Raw genomic sequence first — 19,798 nt, 5'->3', positions numbered from 1 at the left:
CTTCGATAAAAACGTCTATTATAATGATGAATCGGAATATCCTTTATTTTTTTAGGCTCGCATTACGATTGAATGTCAAAACTAATGATGAGAACGACCTATTCGCTCAGTCAAGTCAGGCCAGAATCACTTAGGGTGTTTTCTCTCCTATTAACACTTTTAAAAGATATTTAGAGTCTTGGACACTTTCGACTTGTTAATTGACAAACGTTTAGTGTCGTCGTATCGATGAATTAGATGTGACTCTTCTTTAATAGCAGAGTTTCCGTTTCTTTAATCAGTTATGAACAGGGACGGACCAAAAAAAATTCATTATTTTTCGGTATAATGAAATAATTAAGGTTAAACAAGAATTTCAGTACCGTATCTCAATTTTATCAGCTGACTGAAGCTTTTCCACCAACAGATCGTAATAAATATAAGCAGTTCGACCGCGAATATTTGACTCAAAGGCTGCCAAACGTTCAAAATTCCTCCGGGATCCATTTGATGAAGTCGTCTTCCATAATTACGTTGTATGTTCAATAATATTGTATGTCTTTCGTACAACAACACAACACACAGCTATTTAAAACGTGCCCCGACAATTGTGTTTGGAGTTTGCTGGCCGTAGTTTCAATTGAACATGCCTTGGTTTATCGATTGCCCATAAATATGTCGTGGGACACGATCCCATCCAGCTATGCTACAGTGACTTATCGCTGTCTTAACGACTGTAAGATGAGGCCAGACAGGACTTCTTGCTAGTTTTTTCGCGTTACGGATTTTCTCGCTGAATAAGCTTGATTGTTTCGCATGGCACCTCTTAATCTTTTCGCTCCATGTTGACATGAGACCATACCGAAGTCTTGAACTGCCAGATGAAAAAAATTGTACCCCATTATATGCTGAGATTCGGGAAATGAATGAATAGATATTCATTTTCAACCCATTTTCTCAAATTTAAACAGTCTTCACGCTATCATTGATTATCAAATAAGAACCAGAAAGGCAAGGTTGATGCCTCAAAATGTCTTCCGACGAAAATCCTATCCACTTCGGTAGAAAAAGGACTTCTGATGGAATTTCACCGAATTGACAGCTCGACAGCGAAAGGATGGGATCGTTCTGTAGTACTTTCTCTGCGTCCACAGCTGGCATCATTTCCATAATCTTTTCAGAGCATTTCCTATCCAGCTTCCTCGATTCTAGAGATTCTAGATCATTCTTCATGACTAGACATTCAATAAATCCTTCCGCCTCTTGAATTGCGTCCAAATATTGCAAATGATGCCTTTGGTGGGTACTCCAAGCATGTAAAATACCCCCATCGAGAAGGCATTAATTATATTTCCAGGTCGTACATTTTTCATATGATCGCAACCTGACGAACGTTAGGATACGGTGAAAGAGTCTGATAAAGATTTTTTCGTGAGGGCTGAATTCAATATGCAGAATGAAAATAACGGGCGGGGGTATCCACATTCATCCCACGTTCCAGTCTCTTGTTCTGGATAGATAGCCCAAGTTTACCTAACCCTTCAGTGGATGTTGGCCGTTGGCTAAATTATGGTGGAATCAAAAACAAGCGCTAAAATTATGTGGGTCCACGGGTTTGACTAATATGAGAATATCGCCAAAGGGATTGTTTTGAAGCTTCGTAATGAATTCGATGTAAGCAAATTATTGACGCTACTTTACTAAAAACCTCCCCCTCGTCATGGAATTCTTCTTTCTCTTTTCATATTCGAAGTAGGTACTCTGTGAAAAATGGCATTCATTCCATGGAATGAAAATTAATTAATTCATTCAGCGCTGTTAACTAACACACTCAGTATATGACTGATGCTGGATATTTCCGGAAGTTCCTATGCACCAGATGATGCATTGTCTATTCTCTCGGAACTATCAAAGAATCCTTTCAAGATACCCCATATAAATAATGAAATGCACGTCTTTATATTGTCATGATTGAAAGAGGAGTCAGATATGACATATGAGTTGTTCTTACCGACCGAAACCGTATATTTTTATACCCACTATCATGCACGTGTACTATATGTGTCACTAAAATAATTTTGATAATGTGTCGAGTGGTTCCATTAGTGAGGTACAAAAATACTTCCACCCGCCTGATATTCAGCACACTCTTATGAGTGGGTTCAATAGCTTCTTGTCATTTATCAACGTATTTTATAGTGTTTGCAATGAAGTTGCTGCTCTGTTTACTATTACATCGTTGATGTTTCTATGACCCATCGGCATCGGATTTATTTTTGAGATTCTTTCGCTGAAAAATTCAACCGAGATCACATAGCAAACAGATTGAGATTTTTTCTGGATATTTGATTATATTCAATACAAAATAAAGTGGATTCTTCTGCGGAAATAGAAATCGAATAGATATTCCTATCAATAAAATGTGGGTTACAACATTCAAAATTTTTAACTCATCTCAAAGTTGAAAAGATATTCACATAGAAAAAATCATTATATTCAAGAAGAACTCTGCCCACAATGATTCGGTTTCGAAAATTTCGAAGAATGCTCATCATCCCGGAAGAATATTGGTATTCATAAATTCTGGCCTGAAGAGAGAGAGTTGAAATCAAGCGTGAAGCAGTGAAGGGTGAGTTTCAGACGAATAGTATTTGGCCCATCTCATGAAAGGGATGCTATAAGTACGTCGTTCGTCAGTTGTTTAACTCAATTATTGATCAAATATGGCGCGTTTCCCACCCTCTGGTTTCTATATTAACCCTTCCACAAAAGGGTCCCAATAATTATGTGCCAACCCTTGCATAGCATCCGATCTTCGTTATAACCTACCCATTATATTTACGGGAAATATCACTTATAAGTATGCCATTGTTAAAATGGTTTATTTCCCGAAGAATCAGCCTTTCTAATACCCAATTGCCTTTTGTGATCGGAAAACTCTTTCTTCTACGATAAAACTGTTTTGTTCGGAAGGGTTTATGGGGGCTTTATATAGAATTGAATTTGAAAGAAGGAAACTGAGATCTGGAGCAACACGTCAGATCGCAGTGGAAAAAATATTTGAGATATTTGCATATTTGAGAGTCAAAAGGGAAATGAAATGTCTCTTCGAAACTGGAAGATCCTGTCAATGTACCAAATAGTATATTATAGTCGGTGTATTATGCATATTCATTTTGTTTGTACTTGTGTTGTTTTCAGTGGTCTTCGGTGGCATCATGGTTTACAGAGCCCGAAACTTCCTGTCTACAAACAGCGATGGAAGATTCTGAAAGGTACATTAATGGAGTATCAGATACTGCACCAGTTGATTCAGTAAAGGGCTCTTCACAAAGTGACGCAAAAACTAATGGTGAAAGGATATTACCAACTCCGAAAATAGCTACGGTAAGTGAGTCGTTATAAGAGTACTCAACATTAGATCTGTGGTTGTTCCTTTCGTAAAATGATACTAGGCACGTACAACCTACAGGTTTGAACATTTTCAGCGGGTTAGACCAACTCTTCCACACAACTGTGAAAGTCACATCTTCAGCAAGGCCATTTCCATTAAGGAAACTTAGATGCTGACCATGGTTCCTTATCCAGAGTAACACAACTCCTACTTATGTATAAGGGAGTCCAAACGGTACTCATCAGCATCTTCTTCTGCTGTTAACCTTCAATGAAGGTGTGGCTAGATTGATTTTGGCGTATTATTATACATATCTTTGTATTCATGCCTCAATGTTAGCTGGTGCTCTCCATTCTTCCAGAAGGTATATGGCAAAATGTTGATTTAGCGAATTCCATGGTATGCAGAGGTGTTAGTTATTCGCACTGAGACGTGATAGGTTAGCCGGCGGCACGTATGGATTTCTCAGTAAATGAGTCCAGATGATATCGCTGGTACAAGTTCCGAAGCACATTTTCTAGCGCATCGTCTGTCACGAATTTTCGTGGAAATGTCAACGGGAAATAACGTCGATCAAAGTGTTAGTGGCTCGATTTATATTCATGAACCATTATTACATCTGATATTGGTCATAAAAAATTCCATTAGTTGGAGACGTGTCGGTCGCAAGAAAGACGGACATGTGGGACGAGCATGAGGGACCTCGGTTAACTAGATTAGTAGATACGTGTTATGCAATGGTTAAAATAGTTGCGACAAGCAGTGTTCTGCCTCCGAGAAATGCCAACCTTTTTACATGTCACCATCGCTACACGCTACCACCAAACGTTCCATTAAACGCCTTGTTTCATTTTGATGGGATTCGGGCTTGAAGGTTTAATGACATGTTTTTGGTATAAACTGCAATCGATTTGTGGGGTATTTTAATTTCCACGTTTCGGTCTGCACGAGGTCGTGGCCTGTGCATTACAAAGGGTGCAGGGAGTGATTCCTTCATGGCTTGAAGGATCATGATAATTATTTGTCCCTCATTATACAGGCTCGAACAGATGTATCTTATCCTTCGATAATTCATCATTACGAAAAACGAATCTTGCGAAACGTTAGTGGAAAAAAGTATACAGTTCCCTGAAATACTGATGACTATACACATTGACCCGTATAGATATCAAATGAATTTCGAGATATGATCATCATCATAGGCAATTTAGTCGCATTGCATTTATGATTTCACGAAAAATAATTCATAGCGGTAAAGTTAGTTTGGTGATAAGAAACTTGAGGTCATGAATTTCTGGTTGAATTTGTTTTCCTAAGGATGGCAATCATTAATTTTAAATAAAATATAGGGAGTTGTGACCGTAGTGAAATCGTTCCGAACATAGTAGGATATTCTGTATATATTATCGATGATTTATCGTAGGAATCGAGATGAATATGGTGCAAGGAATCTTTTCCCAGAAGTCTCATTGATAAATATATCTCTCGCTAGCTAGAATCATTTACATACTAATAATATATTCATGACTGATTAATCGTTCATGTATAATGTTCCATTTCGTGACAATATATCATAGTGTGTCGATTAAATTATTAATCATTTTTTCTGTATTCAGCCAGGTATCCTTCGTTAATTGGTTTTTTAGAAGCCGAGTTCAAACACAATAATGTTGAATCATTATTTCCCATAATGATTTGGTCGACGATAACAAAGAAAAAGACGGTCTTCATCCTCGAAAAGTGAATATCATTGTCACATATTGCAGAATTATCAATTCAGGGAACTGCTAATAAACCTGGAGGTGTCAAAATATTTCATTTGACACAAAGACATGACATGAATAGTTTCCGAACAATGGTTGGCACTAGACAGACATTCACCTTAATGACTTTCATCATTGGACTGTCATCGCTCCTCTAGGGTCCTTGAAGAATAGCTTTTCATACAAGTACGGGGCCCTTGGATCGTCTCAAAAGCTCAAGCCTCAATTTATGTATGTATATCCACTAATTTTCAATGGTTGAATGAATTCATCGATGACTAGAGAAAACTGATATCTAGTCGATATCCTTTTGCGATGTGTCACTCCCCTTCAAGGTTTTCCACATTTATTCATTGGATATTGAAATAAACGTCCATCAAGGATTTGGATGAGAACGGAAACAAAATTCGCTTTCTCCAGTGTCTCATTCGAGCGTAAGATTCATTGAATATTAAAGTCATGATCATTTTTCATTCGATCAGTTTTCTCCCTTCGTAGTAGGTATAGAAGAAACGCAATCCCGAACTGTTATAATTTCAAAACGATCGCGGGTCGATTATTTCAATTAATTGAGTGTATGTTCATGTTGAATCACATAAATGAATTCTGTAAGTCGGTATCCGAGCACGATTCCTATACCGGTCGCTCATGAAACCATTCCACAAATTATCATTGGATCGAATGCAATACCTCTCAGGAAGAATTATCTAACCAGGAAAACAGGGAAAGCACCTTCCGTGTTGAAATCCGTGCCTATATTGCCTTACGGTACCAGAACAGAAGCAGTTGAAATGTTGGAATAATTACCCGCAATCAGGCTGATCTTTGGGTCAAGTTCATGAGCAAAATGTGAGGTTAACATTTAAAACCGCCATGTTATGCCACCAATATATTGATCGTTGTTTATTTTGTTGTGTCTCGGCTACATCGGACAAAAAATATTGTTCATGCGAGATCTTTTCAGTCTTAGTATGGTTTCAGTTTGAGGCTTGGTCGGGTCTAAAATTGTTTTCTTTTTTCTAAGTCTGATTCAGCATATTGAATAGGCACTGCCATCAGAAAAATCCAGTTTTTTTTTGATTTCTCGTCTTTAGTTGGGTTATAATTTTGATGCCGTGGATCCATTATCAGAAATAGTGAAACAAAAATTGAACCGTTCAAGGGAAACAAAATAGGTATTCCGGTTCTAATAGCTGAGATTGCTACCGATGCACTGGACAGGACCATTTCGAGCCGAAAAATCTTCAGCTTCCAGTATAGGTATACTTAGAGACGATCCAGAATAGATACGTGTGTAGCAGGTGCCTAATTTGAATACGAAATCGGACAGAAAACTGAAATTCAGAAGTGGCAGATATGTGTTTTTAGATGGTAAATTGTTGGCTATCTTTCACTGAGAATGGTGAAATTGGATGTCTCGTATCAGTGCACCTTCTTCTATCGCCAACCGAAAAGCAAACCAATTTCTAAAACGTGTTATTATTGAAAGAATGCAAATTGTCGGGCAAGCGATTTCGGGTAAAAAAGTCATCAATATTCAAATATGGAATCTATCATTTTATCTCGATACAGTTCTGATGGTCACGACAGAAAGGAGTCAATTTAGTTTTATTTAATGATACTTGGGCTCTTTTATGCCCAAGTGAGACGGAATGACTATCATGACTCGGCAAATCGAACGTATACTTAAAGGTACATTTAACACTTAATACGGCTCGTCAGTGTCACAGGTTTTTCAATTTATGCGCCGTAGCCGCTAGGACATTCCAATTTTTTTCTGGATGACAATTTGAGAAAATTACATCCAATATAATATCAATTTAAAGGCATTTGTTCAGACTGATGTTTTACATTCCTTTCGGTTTGGCCCCGGGCCGAAATTTCGGATCTCGAACGTGCCAATGACACTCTCCCGTAGGTATAACCCGGTCCGTTATCTGCTCTATTCGAATCCGATATTTCAGGACGATTCGATACGTGGACAGGACGAAAATTTTTACAAGCTACTGACTTCATAACATACTATTAGTTTATCAATAACACATCCAAATTTCTCTCAGCGTACAAAGCTACTCCACTAAATAGGGACCTGGGTGGACTGAGATCACATCTTTCGAAGCAGTTCAAAGAAATATTTCCTTAGTAAAGAGGTTATTTGAGTACATTTCCGGAATTTTTTTGAATAATCCAAACTCAGATTCTTAAGAAGCGTAACTCTACTCATACTCCCTCATTCAAAGACTTGAAGAGTAGCTCTGGGTCCGGACATTTGAGGATGAAGTTGGGGAATTGATGGAAATAATGGACCAGAATTGCTTGCACAAACCGTGGACGATTCGAGCGGTTGAATGGAAAGAAGGAAGTAAATATTGATGAACAAACTAATCTTACATGACGAAGACGAAATATGGACCATTTTATGGTCGGACTCCGTACACAGACCGGCAACCATATTGATTAATTTCGAAGAAATCCGAGCGATTTATCCTAGCTCATGATCTTCGTGATCCTCCACTAGGAAATTACTCCTACAGAGTTTAAGAACAGTTCGAAATCAATCATTTCAGAACCACAAAAGATTATAATGAGGAGTTTTTCCATCTTATTTGGAGCATCCATTACGCACAACATCAATCAACTTTATAGTTTTTTGTCTCTCATCGAATAAGCTTCGCTGGGTGAACCGTTCATGATATGTTGGATTCAATAGAAGGAACAAACAAGGTCTACAAGAAGTTTCAATGTTTCCAAAACTCATTTCCTGGGTATTCTAAACTTAAACATTCAAAATCGAAATGAGACAATTTGAAGAGCACAGGAAGGGAGGTTTTTGAGGCCTTGTTCAAAGTAATAACCAGAGCGTTAATTTCCCAGGAAAATAATCTAAATTTGAGAACTAGTTGGTACTTGGCTGTGAAACTATCTTCCCAATTTCGTTTTTCGAATCTGCATTTCTCAAACGTTATAATTTTTGTTTTTATGCTCGATTGCAAAGACCCATTATTGAAAATTATCGAGGTTAATGAATTCGGTCACAAACGAACGTATACATCATCAACAAAGGCAGCAATGAGCTGATTGCCCAATCTTTCATATTCAGTTTCCATGAATCAAAAGGAAGACATAACTAACTGTGTGTAAGTAATAAAATTAATAAGGAATTCGAAAAAACGAGACTGTTTCATCCCATGTTATTAGCTCCTAGATACAGCCAAGATGGAAGAGAGCTTAATTGTGACACGGTCAATAAGGAAGGAACCCATCATAAATATACCTATAGAGGTTCTCAATAATTTAGTAATTTAGTTTCCAGAGCGACAGCCGGCCACTGATGACTTTCAAAGACCGTCAAAGGCGGCAGTGACAACAAACTTGATAAAAGGAATCAGCAGAGTCATCGTCTTGATTAAGGCCATATCGAAAAGATAGAAGCGCCTCTATAAGTGGAATACATCTGTCAATAACCCCTGTCTACTTCATTCAGTTGCACCGAATTAGAAGCCAGATCTGGAAGAGATTTTTTAATGGCGGAAAATGTCGAACTTTCTAGTTGGTTTTATAGCGAGAAATTTGTCACGAACTGCAGAATATAAAATGAACGCTTCCTGAAATAACATATACGGTGGCACTGCACGTCCTCAACAAATTAGAGTTCAGTTATGAACCGAATACCCCTTTCAAAACATATCTCCCTGTAACCCTCTGGTTGTCCGGGTAACTTCAAGTTTGAAGCCTCTCGTTCCTGTATCTTGAACAGGGACGCGCAGTCTGTCAAATGCTGGTTTGTACATGTATATAATTAATTCGATATTCACCATGGTGATTGAAACAGTCCGGTATTCTGACTGCCTACCCTGTCCTCACAACCCCTTGTGCATTTCAGTTTCATATTTACTCTCATTCTTGGAAATTGAAAACAATAATGAAGAAAACTGTTTTCATCTAAAAAATGTGATGTTTCTCGAAAAAAAAAACGCGAATAAAACGTTTAGACAGAAAAGATTCCCATAGAACTTCCACTCGAGGATAAATAAACTGAAGGCAGATAAATAATGATCGAATAAAGCAAATTCGGAAAAACCATTCTGGACAACGAAACATTTTTCGGACTATCCATTTCCGGATCGTCGAATTTGAGCATTTCGAGAGGAACTTTCGTCGAACTGGCCAACAATTTCATGGATACGAATTCTCGGGATTCGGGCACGCAAGTGCGTACCGAGCTCGGGCCAAACCTATGATTGAACGAATTCGTCGAATACTTCAGCATTTTCGGACCGATCGCCGTCAAATTTTCACGCATAGTTACTCCGCTCCTGATTGTTGCGATCACAAATCACCGCAAGTTGATCAGGTATTGCTTGGTAATTTCTCTTCAACTGCAGCGTGCCTTCCAACTTATCCAAATTCCGATTTGTTGCCGTCCACATTCCCCAACCCCGCTGTTTCCGCTTGTCGAATGTTTTTCAAAAGGAATTCCCGATATGTGTTTCATTCGACCCCCAGTGGAAGTTCGCGAGTTTCGAAAAACAACAATGCCGCCTTGGAAAAAAAAAAAACTTAGACCCTAGATCGAATACGACTCATATTCAATCAACTCCACTGCAACTCCCAATTCTCTAATGGGTTAATATTGAAATCTAGCAAACAAGGCCAAGCAGTTATTAAAAAAAGTGAAATAGACGTGCCAGAAAAGAATATACCAATACAACCTACGTGCACGAAAAAAATGTGCGAGTCGAACAACAATTCATAACAATCGAAATAGAAATATTTCAAGGAGATTTCAATCTGAAACAGTAGATGAATGGTATTATAATTAGAATTGATGAACACCTGATGAAGAACTATTAGCATCCTCGTATATCGAAATGGTAACCACTCTTCAAATGTCAAACTTACAATCATGGTCTAGGCACTTATTACTTCGATTATTGTTCTTTCGATTGACCTAAAAGTGACAGAAACGTTTGTGAGGTCATTTCGAAATAGAAGTCGAATTGAATAGGTTGAGGTTGAAAATGATCAGTAGTTAATAAAGTGTTATTAACAAGAAGAAACTTGCATGGATGTGTGCAATACCCCATAGCCAATTATGGCACTGCCAGATCTTGTGACTTTAGAAATATCTATACAAGTCAAAGATGAAGAAGAGTTTATGGAAAACGCAATTTTCGGTCATAAATTGGGATCGCTTTTTATTCTTTGATCTTCCGGTATTGCTTCCTTTGATTGGGCATAAAATTTCATGTCTGCGAGGGCATAATACTACTGACCACAAATCAAAGGGGCAATACAAGACATCCGGCGAATAACTGGTTCTTTACACCTCTCCAGGATGGTATTCGAAGAATTTCATGTTGCAATTTTTTCTTCGTTCTTGATTCCAAAGGCTCATTATTGGAAATGATTAGCCAGAAGTGGGTCATTATTCAAACCCTTCTGACTAAATGACATTTCTTCTTGTACCAAATGTCAGCAAGAGTTGGAGCCGTGGTTTATTTACATATCAATGAAAAAATGGATGTTTTTTCATTGGGGGAGAAGGAACGGTTACTGTCCTGCACAGTTGTCGAATATTCCTCAGCCAAGTCATCTCAATCCAAATGTCACAGGAATATACTTTACTGCTATCTCCAATATTTACGGCCTGTTGTTCACGAGCGGTTCCGAACAAAGGATAGCTTCAGTATTCTTCAGCATGAACCTTGTTAACGCGTCCCATCGGAATAATACTTTATTTTCAATAACATTGTTTACATATCGATCAGGTGACCAATCCATTTCGGATGATTTGAAGCTCCATGATTATTGCCACGTTTATCGTTTCTGGAGTATTTCATCTGATATGGACAATGACAATGGAATATTGTCTTGCATAAACAGGAAACCTCTCCAAAATCCAAAATGCGATTTTTTTTCCGGTGTCATTGAATTGCTACGTCAAATAATGGTGAAATTTCTGTAGAATACTGGAGATTCCATAAAAGAGTGTGTGTCCTCTATTCTCGAATAACTGATCCATAGGTAATCCTCCCACAATAAAATTTCATCAGGTTGTTACGCCTAGTTATTTATCGAATTCCGATTCCTCGAGCAATTATTCCAATACCTGTCAACACAAAAACTGAACGGAGGAATCGATAGAAACCGCAGAATAAATCTATCATCATCGGACACTTTATTTACTATCCATCTTTTACAAGACGAACCGTACCATCATTACTCTTAATGTCATGAGTTTGATCCACTCGTTCTTTCGTTTTTTTGCGAGCTGAGTGCATTTTTTACAAGCATGACTGTCAGGAATCGCTTCCGAGGCCCCATCACCCATTAGAAATCTCTATTCCAAAATATCCAATCTAAGCTGACGCTGTCTCAAAAAGTGTTTCCAATTGAAAACATCCAGATTGCACGCACACACGGGTAACAAATCTTAAATCACGTGGCCAATAGTCACGATAAAGTGCCGGGAAAAAATCAGGTTATATGAAAGAAATCTTTGTTGAAATGAATTTCTGGTATGTATTCGTCTTATTGGGCGATGCGAAACCGAAGATATAAACAATGATCTTTTTCAAACTACATACTTTTCTACTGCTTACCGTATACAGGCTGTCCCAGAATTAATGAATAATACTCGAACACCTCATAGAAGAGCTATTGATACCTCTAAAGAAAATACCAAAAAAAAATCTATCCGTATCAATAACTGTTGTCGTTATTCGAAACAAAAATTTTCAACGTACCCAGATTCTACCCGCGTGTACTCGCGCATCCGAATTCTACCCGCGCACGCAGCTTCTACTCGCGCACAGAATCCGCGGGTGTACTCGCGCATCAAAATTCTACTCGCGCATCAAAATTCTACTCGCGCATAGAGATTCAACTCGCGCTAACAGATTCTACTCGCGCATCCGAATTCTACCCGCGCACGCAGCTTCTAATCGCGCACAGAATCCGCGGGTGTGCTCGCGCATCAAAATTCTACTCGCGCATAGAGATTCAACTCGCGCTAACAGATTCTACTCGCGCAGCCGAATTCTACTCTGTATACATAAAAAAATTTCATGTCTTAGCAGTTTTTGAACGCAAATGATAACCTAACCTAACCAATATTCATCAAATTCGTTATCAATCAGATCATCGAAAACTCTAAAGTTATAAAAACGGTAATAGAACGTGCGTTTCTGTCATTAACTCACAGTAGACGGATTTTTAATATATTTGGACTATACAACCGGAATTTCAGACGCTCGTCTATAATTTTATCACTAGCGAAACGATTAACAAGTTAACCCTTTTCATTTCACAGCCGTTAATCGAGGTGATTTGCCGATCTTGTTACAGATAATGTCTAATTTCATGAGAACTGTACCACTATTGTCAGCTGCGCTCAATGATAATAAATGCAATAAACTACCCATATCTGATTTGGAAATTGAGCAGGGATATATCTGCCCTGTTCCATTGAGATTTTTATCAGTAGGTGTCGGAGAGGATACAACAGTGGTTCCCAAACTTGACTACGATATGCAATCATATCTTGACGAAGTAATTGAATCACTACAGAAGGAAGTCAATGACACGAGAATATCCAAATATGGAGAATATGTTCTCGAAGGGTCATCACTTTTGAGGAAAGCACTAAAAAAATCTTAGAAGTTGAGATGGCCTTTTGTGGCAAATTTCCCTAGAAGCCTAAAAATTATGACCAACTCCGAAAGCAATTTCTCCCGTATTTAATGAACGTTAAGTTGCATCAGAAACGTATTGTTTTCCCGCTATATTCATCACGATTATAATCCACACCAGGGGAAAATTGAAAACGACTCACATTGACGTTTATATCTTGCTTTTACGCTCTTGGTCCATCGATGGCTAAAGTTGGGAAAGACTTCCAGGAGATCCCTTAGCAGCCCCGTCCTTAAAGGACAAGACTGTGCTCTAAGACCCTTCCGTCATTCCATAAATGCTGGCAGCGAAGTCCCAGGAAAATAAGCACTACACTACACTCACTACACTTCACTCGATAACCTGAAACAAAAAGAGAAGGGTAAAGATTGGGAGGATAATCATTCGCAAGGATTCCGCATAAATCATAATCTCGAAGAAGTGGTCACTCACCGAGTATAAGAAAATTTTTTCCGAAATTGAGAAATCCGGACGTCCAGGTCAAAGGTTTCTCTTACAACATCTGTTGTCTCGTCAGATCAGGAATTGCGTTCAGCTGAAAAAAGTTAAAGATTAAAAAATAATACTCGAGAGTGAAGTTGACGAAAACTCACCTCAAATAAGTGCTGATAGCTGCAGTGTACCATCCTATCGTCAATTCTGAGGGCAAAATTGTTAAATCCAAATCATCAGATCAGGAATTGCGTTCAGCTGAAAAAAGTTAAAGATTAAAAAATAATACTCGAGAGTGAAGTTGACGAAAACTCACCTCAAATAAGTGCTGATAGCTGCAGTGTACCATCCTATCGTCAATTCTGGGGGCAAATTTGTTAAATCCAAATCATCTGATCCTTTCTACTGAGAAATAAATGATTATCTTCTGTTCTTCAGATAATACGTTACTGCGTTAAATATTTACGTATTGAACCTTCAATACTACCCATTTTGTCAGTAACGTATATCAAAATTCAATTTCGAATGATATAAAATATATGACATTATCGAATATACTTATTATCTTGTCTTGTACCTACTTTCTTTACCTTTTTTGTACACTCAACACTCATATCGCGACGAAATAATAATTTAATCGAAACGGAATTACGCTAAGAAATGAATCAATAAGATGAGAAAAAACTTTAGTCGCAAATTTGTTGAATCTGATCTTGAAGAGTCATTGATTCTAAGGAGAGCATCAAGAGGAAATTCCTCGAAGATGGGTTGATCATTTCGTAGGAATTTTCCCAGGAATCATCCCAAAAATAATGACCCAATTCGCAATCAAACCCTCCAGAATTCTATCGACATAAAGTTGTTCCACAAAATATTGCATTTCCATTGAAATAATTATACCGCTACCGAAGGACTATCAGAAGTGTATCGATAACATGAGAAGATACTTAGTGTCGTGAATATAGAAAATGTGTTCTTGAAGGGTCATTCATTCTGAGGAAAGCACTACAAGAAAATTCTTCAAAGATGACATGGTCATTTCGAAAGAATTTCCCCAGGAATTTTCCCAAGAATAATGACTCACTTCGCAAACAAATCCTCCAGAATTCTATCGACATAAAGTTGCTCCACAAAATATTGTACTTCGATTGAAATAATTGGACCGCTACTGAAGGACTATCAGAAGTATATCGAAAAGATGAGAAGATACCTAGTGTCGTGAATGAAGAAAATTTGTACTTGAAGGAATTTCGAAAAAATTTCCCCAGGAATCACCCCGAAAATAATGACCTATGTCGCAAACTAACCCTCCAAAATTCTATCGACATAAGTTACTTCACAAATTTTTGCATTTCCCACGGTATTCATCACGATTATCATCAGTGCCAGCTGATAAATCGAAACGACTCACTTTGACCTTTACATTTTGCTTTTACGCTCCTGGTCCATCGATGGCTAAAGTTGGGAATGACTTCCAGGAGATCCCTTAGCAGCCCTGTCCACAAAGGACAAGACTGTGCTCTAAGACCTTTCCGTCATTCCATAAATGCTGACAGCGAAGTCCCAGGAAACACTACACTCACTACACTTTAATCAAGAATCTGAAAAAAAAAGAGAAGGGTGAAGATTGGGAGGATAATCATTCGCAAGGATTCCGCATAAATCATAATCTCGAAGAAGTGGTATGACACCAATACTCACCGAGTCTCGATTCTGATCAATACGGGAATTCAAGTCCACTGCTACTCCTTATAACGAATGTTGTTTAGACTTTTGCCACTAACTTCTGTCATGCTGTAAGAAGTTAAAGTTCAAGAAAAAACATTCAACAGTGAAATTGATAAGAATTTACCTGTTGTAGGTGCTGACAGGTGCATCATCTCATTATATTTCCAGTTCTTAGAGTGAAATGGTTTGATTCGAATTATCTGATTCATTAACTTTCTTATGAAAAATAAATGATTATCTTCTGTTCTCTAGATGATTTGTTACTCCACTGAAAAAAAAAGAAGGGTAAATATTAGGAGGATAATCATTCGCAAGGAGTCCGCATAAATCATAATCTCGAAGAAGTGGTATCACACCAATACTCACCGAGTATAAGAAAACCATTCTCGATACTGATAAATACGGAAATCCAGGTGGATCCTTCTCCTTATAACGTATGTTTTCTAGACTTTTGTCACCAACCTCTGTCATGCTGTAAGAAGTTAAAGTTCAGGAAAAAAAATTCGACAGTGAAATGGATAAAAAATTATTACCTGACGTAGGTGCTGACAGGTGCAGTATCTAATTATATATTCAGTTCTGAGGACAAAATCTTTCGAGACAAACTATCTGATCCATTAACTTTCTACTGAAAAATAAATGATTATCTTCTGTTCTTCAGATAATACGTTACTGCGTTAAATATTTACGTATTGAATCTTCAATACTACCCATTTTGTCAGTAACGTATATCAAAATTCAATTTCGAATGATATAAAATATATGACATTATCGAATATACTTATTATCTTGTCTTGTACCTACTTTCTTTACCTTTTTTGTACACTCAACACTCATATCGCGACGAAATAATAATTTAATCAAAACGGAATGAAATCACCAACGTGTGAAGATACTTTTCGTCGAAAATATGGAGAATCTGTTCTCGAAGGATCATCACTTCTGGGGAAAGCACTAAATGAAAGTTTTCAAAGATGGGATGGCAATTTTGTGAAAATTGTCCCTTAAAATGATCCAGAAAATAATGACCAACTTCGCAAGCAGTTCCTCCACTATAAGCTTGTATCGCGAACGTCTTGTATTCGTACTATATTTATCACGACTATAATCAGCGTCAGGTGAAAAATCAAAAAGACTCACATTGACGTTTAAATCTTGCTTTTACGCTCTTGGTCCATCGATGGCTAAAGTTGGGAATGACTTCCAGGAGATCCCTTAGCAGCCCAGCCCTAAAAGGGACAAGACTGTGCTCTAAGACCCTTCCGTCATTCCTTAAATGCAGGCAGTGAAGACCAAGGTAGGCATTGTCTTCTTCTTCTGTGTCATCCACTAGCACTACACTCACAACACTTATATAAGCAAACTGAAAAATAATGAAAAGTGTTATGATCAGGATCAATGAGAATTGATTGGTTTTTCAGTAATAACTTGCTATGCCTATGTTTGATGGTTTTTCTGATAGCATATTTGAATAGTGCGTGAGAAGAACTATATTGATGGTTCGGTCTTCAATTTGGCCCAATGAATAAGTCACAAAATCCAGTGACCCGCTTACGTGAAACTCCCTATGCGATGAGAATGTTTTTATATCTCAATATTGAAACCCATGAAATACAACTGAGAATAAATCAATAATAAGCGATAATTGCCATAGCACACCTTCTCACGAAGAGCGTGACTCCGAAAAAAAAGTCCGATAATAATAAGTTGACGTTCGATTTTTCTAATTCCATCGAAACGAAGTTGGGAACTTTTCAGCTTATCATTAACTTGGTCTATTTGCATTTACTCGATTGATGATTAACACTCGATGGACTGGCAACTTCTTCATATATCGTGACGTAAGGCATTAAGGCCTGATACCGCAAGGTGTGTCCCTTTCTTCCCGATTAAGGAATGACCCATATTGAAAAATGCTACCTTGCGACGGGATAATGATCATCATTTCCTGTATTCGTGTCACAATAAAGCATTCAGGGTGTTATGTCAAAGCTTTTACAAGAATTGCAGACTCAAAATGATTCACGACGGGTGTGCCTTATAAATCTCACTTTGTCGGTTGCTGCTTGCTATATACCTTTTCTTTCAGAAATACGCGAGCAGTAAATAAACTGCTTTTCACATACACAAGGTGGAAAAATGCTCTTTCGAAAACAAAATATACGGATGTTCACGTAATTTGGATAAAAATTTCATCCACCAACATAGACACAAAATCAAAAATGACAAATAAATGTTGTACAAAAAAGAATTGGGCCTTTGAATCGTCATACGAATCATTCATACAAATTTTCATTATGAAAGCTCACCTTATTTCACCTCTGCTTATTGAGTCTATTATTCTGAAGATTGATAAATGAACAGATAGACAGGAACTGCTCTGTGATTGACCGCCATTTTCTTTCCTGAAAAACAAGATTTTGTTAATAATGTTTAATTTCAATCTACAACTGTTATCAGATATGTTCTAATAAATACTTTAGGATCTCATTAAGAACCACAATGATTTTTCATATTTTCTTGTACTCCTACTAGTCTAGATATGATATACACCACGATCAAAAATGAGGAAAAACCTAGAGGTGGAAAAGACGAAATTCTAAGTGGGCGTCCAAAATCCCTTCGGCGTAATATGGAACTGGTTGTGGAATTTTAAAATGACGTATCAACAATTATTAATAAAATCTTTTCTGTACCGGTGCATTTCGGCTCCGCGGATAATGTCTTTGATCATACAGGTTTAGTTGACGCTATATATTCGTAACAACGCCATAAAGATGTCCGCCAGTCATGTTTATGGTGTCGAGGTTCACCAACACAAATGATCCCACTTCGAACATTTTCCTGCAACCGCTTCAATTCACCAAACCCGCCTTTGGTTACTACGTTGACAACCGAAATATACTCACCCAAGAAATCAACAAGGAAATTTTTCATCTGCACATATCAATTAATTACTCTCGGTACTTAATACATTATTTCACTTCACCTAATATCAGAATTAATTACTGTCAAAGTGATCCATTTCGTCTATGGTTTCGATAATGAGACGTACCATAGAAAACGAGATCTGACTCTATGTCGAAACTATAAAGACAAAATTACCAAGTATCCGACAATATCTCTAATTATTCAAAGCTCTGAAAGAAAATAACATTATTCCGTCCGTCCAAATATAATAAATTTTTCCATTAAAAACTATTTTTTCTTCCCGTTCTGCCCAACGAAACGACCGAAGATTCGTAATTCTAACCGTTGTATTGCGCTTGCGCATGGATCGCGAAATTCTAACTCTGATCAACAATTTACATCCGAATATATAATAAACTATATTTTTACGGAAGAAAATGTCATTCTCATAGCTGCGACCGAATAAAAATACACTTCAGATGTGATTCTTCCGTATAGCTATACCGAAATCAAAATAAGATTCTTCCTCACAAACTGTGAAATCTTCATCTGAATATCCTGAGAATTTTGCTTACCCAGAATGTTGGAAAGTATCATCAGGTCACCAAGCACACACACTACAATTTATAAGCTCTCATATAAAACATAAAATATTAAAAACACCAATTCTATTTGACGAAGTTTATCGTTAATTTTCGCAGAGGCAACTTACTTACTACCGCTAGAGAGCGCTGTAGTGGCCGGCACTACCAACCCATTTTCCCGATAATGAAACGTACCATAGAAAACGAGATCTGACTCTATGTCGAAACTATAAACAAAATTATCAAGTATCTGACAATATCTCTAATTATCCAAAGCCCTGAAAGAAAATAACATTATTCCGTCCGTCCAAATATAATAAATTTTCTCATTAGAAACTATTTTTTCTTCCCGTTCAGCCCAACGAAACGACCGAAGATTCGTAATTCTAACCGTTGGATTGCGCTTGCGCATGGATCGCGAAATTCTAACTCTGATCAACAATTTATACCCGAATATATAATAAACTATATTTTTACGGACGAAAATGTCATTCTCATAGCTGCAACCGAATAAAAATACACTTCAGATGAGATTCTTCCGTATACCTATACCGAAATCAAAATCAGATTCTTCCTCACAAACTGTGAAATCTTTATCTGAATATCCTGAGAATTTTGCTTACCCAGAATGTTGGAAAGTATCATCAGGTCACCAAGCACACACACTTCAATTTATAAGCTCTCGTATAAAACATAAAATATTAAAAACATCAATTCTACTTGACGAAGTTTATCGTTAATTTTCGCAGAGGCTACTTACTTACTACCGTTAGAGAGCGCTGTAGTGGCGCCGTCTTCGGCACTACCAACCCATTTTCCCCGCAGAAAAAATATACGTGCAATCGTTATCTGCATGAATTACTCGATAATTTGATCGCGAAGATTCGTGAATTGAGTTGACAGGAAGAATCTTCTTAATAATTTACAATATACATGTTCATTGTTCGAAATAATTCTCTAAGAAACCCTTCTAACTGAAGGATTTCTGTGCGAATGTCGTTACGCGTTACGGTCGAATTCTATTGGTCGCTTATTCGATGTTTACGTTCTTCGATGAGTGAGGCGAATGACCGCGGAATTTTGAATATCGTCTGTCTTATAATATTCCTCTGAATTTGCGATTTATGATTGGGAATGTATTGAAAGTTTTTAAGATGATATTATTTTTTTTTTGGGGAAGATTAAAAGAAAGTAGGTTATACAATATATGTACAAACAGGGTGAACCGGAGTTGCGTACACGGTTCATAACTTTGTTTCTATCCAAGCTATCGACTTGATTTTTTGTTTAAACAATAGGCACGATAATGAGCA

At 37.5% G+C, this 19,798-nt stretch overlaps 1 protein-coding gene and 1 long non-coding RNA gene across 4 annotated transcripts in view; one reads left to right on the top strand and one right to left on the bottom strand.

Annotated features, from left to right (window-relative positions):
* LOC123321761 (zinc finger protein basonuclin-2) overlaps positions 1–19,798 on the top strand; it is a 97,917-nt gene that overhangs the window by 18,608 nt on the left and 59,511 nt on the right. For all 3 annotated transcript variants that reach the window (XM_044909504.1, XM_044909505.1, XM_044909503.1), the window contains exon 2: positions 3,181–3,366. In XM_044909504.1, the coding sequence (XP_044765439.1) occupies positions 3,238–3,366 (129 nt within the window). In that variant the 5' untranslated portion in view covers positions 3,181–3,237. The remainder of the gene's footprint in view (positions 1–3,180; positions 3,367–19,798) is intronic.
* On the bottom strand, positions 12,152–14,020 carry LOC123321823. Its single transcript, XR_006538946.1, has 3 exons — positions 13,580–14,020; positions 13,264–13,366; positions 12,152–13,173 (listed from the first exon to the last, which is right to left on the bottom strand). It is a non-coding gene; the product is annotated as an uncharacterized LOC123321823 (long non-coding RNA).

The sequence above is a fragment of the Coccinella septempunctata genome, chromosome X (assembly GCF_907165205.1).
Source record: "Coccinella septempunctata chromosome X, icCocSept1.1, whole genome shotgun sequence".
NCBI classification, from domain to species: Eukaryota; Metazoa; Arthropoda; class Insecta; order Coleoptera; family Coccinellidae; genus Coccinella; species Coccinella septempunctata.
The sequence above is the reverse complement of the archived record's forward strand: the minus strand, read 5'-3'. Positions and strand labels throughout refer to the sequence as shown.